The following is a 6,177-nucleotide window of genomic DNA, read 5'->3' as shown; positions in this document are numbered from 1 at the left end:
ATATGAACACATTATTGAATGATATGATGAATAAGATTTATTTAGCAAAATTTTAAGATGAACGTCATCAAGTTTTTGAAGGAGATAAATATATAACCTTTACACAATTATACAATTCTAAGTTTTTTTCCTTCCAACAATCTTGGGATCTAAGGTAAAAACAGGGCCAATTCAGAAACCACAAATAGAGAAAAGAGTTTTAACATTTTGAGAACCCTAATGCTTCAATTTGATTCATGCTTTTCACAGTTGGAAACTATAAACCGCCAAAAAATTAGATAGTAGTTAAAATGATAGTATTTCAACAGTTCAGTTATCACTTGGGAAGCACAAGTTTAAAACTTAGTAACAAATTAATATTGCGTATATTGCTACCATCCCTGATATAAGGGCCATTTTGTTAGTATGTGTGGTAGATCAGCAACATCTTTTACGATTACATAAGAAAGTTGACACAGAACCAAAATCATCAATAGAGAGCGGAAAATATGCAGCAAAATTTTGAGAAATATGATCATATGATATGCACCAAATGTATGCAAATATGCAGTAACTTTCTTAATATATGCAGAGATATGCAGTTGCATATGCGCCAAAAATTAAAAAAAAAAAGCTTAAGCGAACCAATTTATTTATAAGTTACGTAAACAGGTGTCCTGAGCTTACGTTTTATTACAAAAAAATACATAAATCACATTGCAAAGTGTTTAATTACATCTCACTAACACCTAAACCACGTTTTTAAAGATAATATTCTTATAATAAAAAATAAATATAAACATAACAAATTGAAAAATAGTAGTAATCCACTATTTAATTACTATTTTGGTAACAATTTATTTTTAAAAATTTTTCTAAATATTCTAACAAAAAGTTTTTTCGGTGATTCTAAAGTAAGTATATGTATTTGTAAATAGAAAAACTGCGTACTACCTTCACAGATGTACATTACTTTTTTAGTTTAAACGTGGCCGGTGTACGTTAGAAAATGAACCGAGACGTGAAGGAATTTTAGTAGCCGGAACTATTTAATATACCTAAATCTTGTTATAAGAATGTTACTTACGGAAAATCGGAATTTAAACCATAGGGAAATTCAGCAAGAACTCGGGACTAGATCATTTGCAGTAGATAGCATTTTACATCAACAGCTGCGTTCAAGAAAATTGTAAATTGAACAGATCCCACATTTTTGTTGACCGAAAAGCAAAAATAACGAGTTACGGAAGATAAATCTGGGATCTAAATATATTTGTGCCCTGAAACTGTACAATAATCAAATGTTCGGATATTTGAAAATGAAAGGAAGACACAACAAATGATATGCAGGAAGAGTGGTGTAAAACTGTTACCACAGACTGATATACCGCAGTTTGTCTTCTTTAAGTTTTTGCAAAATTTCCCAGTAAACGCTAAAATTTGATTCACATAGCATTCTGTTGCATTGCGATAAAAAAAACGTGTGGTAAAGAATTTCCTGACGCAAATACTGCACTTCCCGAAGTTTTAGATATGTAATTTTTTGACTGTTTTGTTAAGAGAATTCAAGAATTAACAAATCCATTAAAGCTGAGAAGTAGTATTTTAGAAAGGAATAAATTTATTTTCTTCAAAAACTTCGTAGCTTGTTTCTAACAAAAAATTTGCAAAACGGTCGTCGTAATTTATAAATACTTACAGATATTTTTTTTTGTAATTTTAGATTCATAAGCTTAGTAAGTTTATTTTATTGTACTTATTATCGATTATTATTTCAGAAATGATGTACATATTTAATGTCCCTAATGTTAACACGACATTTTTGCAATATTAGTGTTACGCGACACACGTTATTAAAATTAATATACAGATTGTTTACTAAACATGCGGGAAAATTATTGCTTGAATTATTTTAGAACTTTTTTGTTTAATTTTCGGAAAAACGCGTTGTTTCGAAGATACCGAATGATAACAGTGAAGTAAAACTAAAACCACTATTTCAACCAGGAGGATTTACCGGTGCGATGTATCGAAATTTTTTGTAAGAATCACCACTTGGGATTCTACATCATGCACCATTAACGACAAAAAATGTAATGTGGTTTATGCACAATGATGCACTCGCACATTTTAGTATGGCTGCTCGCGAATTTTTAAACGCAAGATGTAAAGACGCTGAATTGGTCGAGCTGGACTTCACTTAAAACCTACTCGATAACCACTTGAAGTTTTGCCGCATGTTTAGCAAACACCATCTCTAGTTTCTTGAAAGTTCTTTAAAATCTGTTAATATAATTGCACAGGAAAAAAAACTCATTTTTATAAATTCTCTATTGTACTGAAATTCCACTACAAGTTCAAAGTTTAAAGTTTAATTTGTGAAAAAGTCAGTTGGTTTAACTACGCGTATTCGGGACTTATTGACTTTAATAATTATTATTAATAGTTGAAAAAAAAAAGGATTTAACTTGTAAATTTGATTCACGTGAATAGTTAACTATTTTAAGTACCTTTCATGAAAGGTAGCAATTTCGATCAGCTTTATCATTTATTTATTTTAGTTGTTCCACTTCATCAGAATAATTTACGGTCAAAATAAATATTTACAAGTACATAGTTTTGAAATATCCTGTACAATGAACCATTTTTCAATTGTTTAGGAAGTTTTTCAAATATGACTATTTAAAAGCAGTCTTTTACCACAGGGTGGCGGGTCAAACTCTTGGAATTCCTAGTACGATACTCGGTTGTCTTTTCTGTTCATTTTGAAAACTAACTTTTGTATATACAGGGTGAGTCAGTAAGGGCGCACTTTTCAATACCTCACTATATTAAAATTTGATTTAATTAATGTACAACAAAGCGCGTACCTCTGTTTATCTCTTAATAAAATGTCGCAACACAGCCTTTAAAAATAACACTATTGTGATTTTTTGTGAACGCGTGTGCCTGTACATATCTAGACGCAATTTTTAACATTTACTTCGTTCTAATTCTTGCTAATACTCTTGTCTAATTTCTTTTCACATTGTTTGATTTCCGTTAAATTTTAACCAATTAATGAAGTTGTTACTATGAGAACACTTGCATTTTCAGCATTATTTTATATATATTTTAGCTTTATTTTGATGATTTTGTGGGAGTATAAAAGATGTTTCCATAAAAAATCTTTGGATCTTGAAAACAAGACGACCGATACGAAAAATACAACTTTCAGCTAAAGTTCACGGAATCTGTTTGATATTGTACTTTTTCTGCGGCAATTTTGGAACACCTGTTTATAATGCACATCAAAGTAGTGGTTTATTAAAAAACAGCTTCGAATAGACCACTATGTGTACACACTTCTCTAATGCCAAGGCAAAATAAACGTTTTATGCAATAAACCTAAATTTTTAAAAATAATATACATGTGCGTTTATGCATTGAAAAGAAAAAATATTATTAGAATGTGCCCCTAATCAAATGAGTCAAAATTAATAAAAATATTTTTTTTAATGAGTTATCAAATTTTTCAGTACCAGATCGTTAAAACACCTTACATAAACTCTCTATTAACATAATAAAAATAACAAGTTATACTTTTTGTAGACATGTATCATCCATACATGTGTCACTGGTAAGATTATTATGTTGCCCATTTTTTAAATGCAACATTAAATAATTTCTTAATTTTCGCTTTCAACAATGTAAACAGTGTAACGTATTTGTGTAAATAAAATTGAATCTCAGGTTTAACTTTTCTACAACGCAAACAAATGTTTTGGTTCGGCGATAACGAAACTTATTTCTCATTTCGCAAAATTTATCAAAATAATGACTCACAGCGTGATGATTAAGGCAGCACACGTTTTGTACTAAGTTCAATAGCAAATTCTCTTATCACGCCGATGTACAGGTATTTCATTATAATAATACACCGATGGAAATTAATGACCATTGTCCTTGCCATACCTACATCTACCTATGATTTTGAACGCATGCTTTTACGATAAAGCATAGTAAATCTACTGTATGTGTATGCACCTCGCTAAACATAAAGGTACCTTTTTACGTTAGTTTGCTGATTAGAGGAAATAAGTCATGAAGGAAATTGTGTTGTGTTGGTGGAAATAATATAACCGCAGTAAATTTTATTGCGTTAAGTTTATCATTTTCAAACTGTTTACTATGAGATTCAACGAAAATCCCGAGCAGCGGCATAGTATAAATTAAGAAGTCTTCAATGATTCCCACCAGTTAGAACTACACGAGAAATGGCAAATTTTTACCTTGCTCTTGGTGTTATTTTTTCCATTGGCATTGCGCTGTGTAGTGCCAAGTGTGGACAGCTTTTTGGTGAGTAATTATTTGTTTTATACCTTTTATTATTTACTCGTTTTGTACTAGATTTTTACTTTGCACTGAATGCATTAATAAATAAATGCAAACAAAATAATGTGTTAAATCGTGTATGAAGTCTGGCTTTTCAATTAGATAAAATGTAAAAGTATGTGTACAAGGTTGTTCGTGAAATAACATTAAAAATCACTTTTTATCAAAGTGATGAATTTTTATGAAAAATAATTTATTATACGGGTACACAACGGTTACTGTTCATGTTTACAACCTGTTGTGAATATACTAAAAATATTTTTAATTTATGTTTTAGAAAACAAAGTAAGTGCAGCTGATAGAAATACAATTGTCAAAATACACAATAATCTGCGAACATTAATTTCTCAAGGCAGAGTACCTGGACAACCAAGGGGTAGAAATTTAAAAACAATGGTATAAGTTATTTCTGTTTTTTGTGTCCCATTTTTTATGTTTACAAAAAGTTATAATTTTAAGTTACCCAAATTTTAATTTATGATTCACATTAGAGAATTGGAAAAATGTTATGAGCAAAAATAGTTTAAATTTTTAAATAATGTCTGAAACACTGAATTTAATTGAAAAAAGAAAGTTTATTTTTGTGCGACGACAATTATTATTTTTTGAAAGTACATAAAATATAATGCAATCATGCTTTTTGAAAACATTTTGCCGTGTGAAAACTTTTGAAGAATATATTGGATCCCTTGAAGAAACAAAAATCATCCGAAACTATGAAGTAAATATATTAATTTATATAATTTCGGAACAATTCTTCTTTAAAAAAAATTAAGCTGTCGTCATAAGAGTGGGTCACATTTTTTTATCGTATTATCAGTCGAATTACATATCATTTTTATAGGAAACATGTTTTCTTTTTAGAAATGGGACGACAGATTGGCAAAAGAGGCACAACGAATAGCCAATAATTGTGAGTTCCAGCATGCCAAAGTACACGATAGTAAGTTGTGAAAATAAATATTAAAATGTGTGAATTATTGAAAATATTCTTTAAGGTCGATTTTATGTCGGCCAGAATTTAGGATGGACTGGCTCAAGTAATAAAAGTAAAGGAACAGACTGGCAAGGCGTTATTCAACGTTGGTTTAATGAGCATAAAGACTTTAGTTATCCCAATCGATCTAGAGGAGTCACAGGGCATTATACTCAAGTATGTTATATTTTTTATTTATTAAAAAACAAGCTGATAGTGTTCTTTGATCACACTTATGTGACTCACTGTATCATTAGTACTTTTTTATTTTGCATTATCTTGTACTTTGCTTAAAATTATAGTGACTCAATCTTTGACTACTTTAGGTTGTATGGGCTGATTCTTACCTAATTGGTTGTGGTTTCACGTGGTATCGTAAAGGTTTCTGGTATGAAAAACTCTACGTTTGTAATTACGGTCCTGGGTAAGTTTCAATTAGTAATACATATTTATTTTTAATAACTATATTATTTTTTAAAGGGGTAACTATATTGGTCAACCGCCATATCGGACATAACAATACATAAATAGCATTTGAATTAAATTTATTGTTTTGAAAATCTGTACCGCAGTAAATTTATATGTTTATAAATTATTGTTTGATTTATCGTTTATGTAACAAATTCCTACTTCTTACCTACTTGTTATTTCGGTCAGAAGAACAAAATAAAAGTTTTAATCTCTCAATTGTTTTTCAACAATAATTACTAGAAGAGTTGGTTAAAATTCAACTTGAAATTTCTTGAAAAATAATCGTGTTTGTGGCTACGTAAAATCATGTCTCGTTTAGTATTATTTAATGCATTTAAATAAGATAGTCAGTTTTGTAGGCGGTTATTAGCGACAAT

At 29.7% G+C, this 6,177-nt stretch overlaps 1 protein-coding gene across 1 annotated transcript; it reads left to right on the top strand.

The window, feature by feature from the left end:
• Nucleotides 1-3,986: 3,986 nt before the first annotated feature.
• On the top strand, nucleotides 3,987-5,921 carry LOC135126712 (venom allergen 5-like). The gene is made up of 6 exons (XM_064052814.1): nucleotides 3,987-4,317; nucleotides 4,631-4,749; nucleotides 5,218-5,296; nucleotides 5,352-5,506; nucleotides 5,656-5,753; nucleotides 5,810-5,921. Exons 1-6 carry the CDS (start codon nucleotides 4,236-4,238, stop codon nucleotides 5,844-5,846), a joined length of 570 nt encoding a protein of 189 aa, XP_063908884.1. The 5' UTR covers nucleotides 3,987-4,235; the 3' UTR covers nucleotides 5,847-5,921.
• Nucleotides 5,922-6,177: the final 256 nt, after the last annotated feature.

Source organism: Zophobas morio, unplaced genomic scaffold (genome assembly GCF_036711695.1).
Source record: "Zophobas morio isolate AGI-343-1 ecotype UQ-CSIRO unplaced genomic scaffold, CSIRO_AGI_Zmor_V1 ptg000011l, whole genome shotgun sequence".
NCBI classification, from domain to species: Eukaryota; Metazoa; Arthropoda; class Insecta; order Coleoptera; family Tenebrionidae; genus Zophobas; species Zophobas morio.
The sequence above is the reverse complement of the archived record's forward strand: the minus strand, read 5'-3'. Positions and strand labels throughout refer to the sequence as shown.

Excerpts from the sequence above, each read along its gene's own strand:
- LOC135126712 (XM_064052814.1), top strand. The coding sequence starts at position 4,236 with ATGGCAAATTTTTACCTTGCTCTTGGTGTTATTTTTTCCATTGGCATT. Across the intron at positions 4,318-4,630 it reads CAAGTGTGGACAGCTTTTTG|AAAACAAAGTAAGTGCAGCT; the intron begins GTGAGTAATTAT and ends TTTATGTTTTAG. Across the intron at positions 4,750-5,217 it reads GTAGAAATTTAAAAACAATG|AAATGGGACGACAGATTGGC; the intron begins GTATAAGTTATT and ends TTTTCTTTTTAG.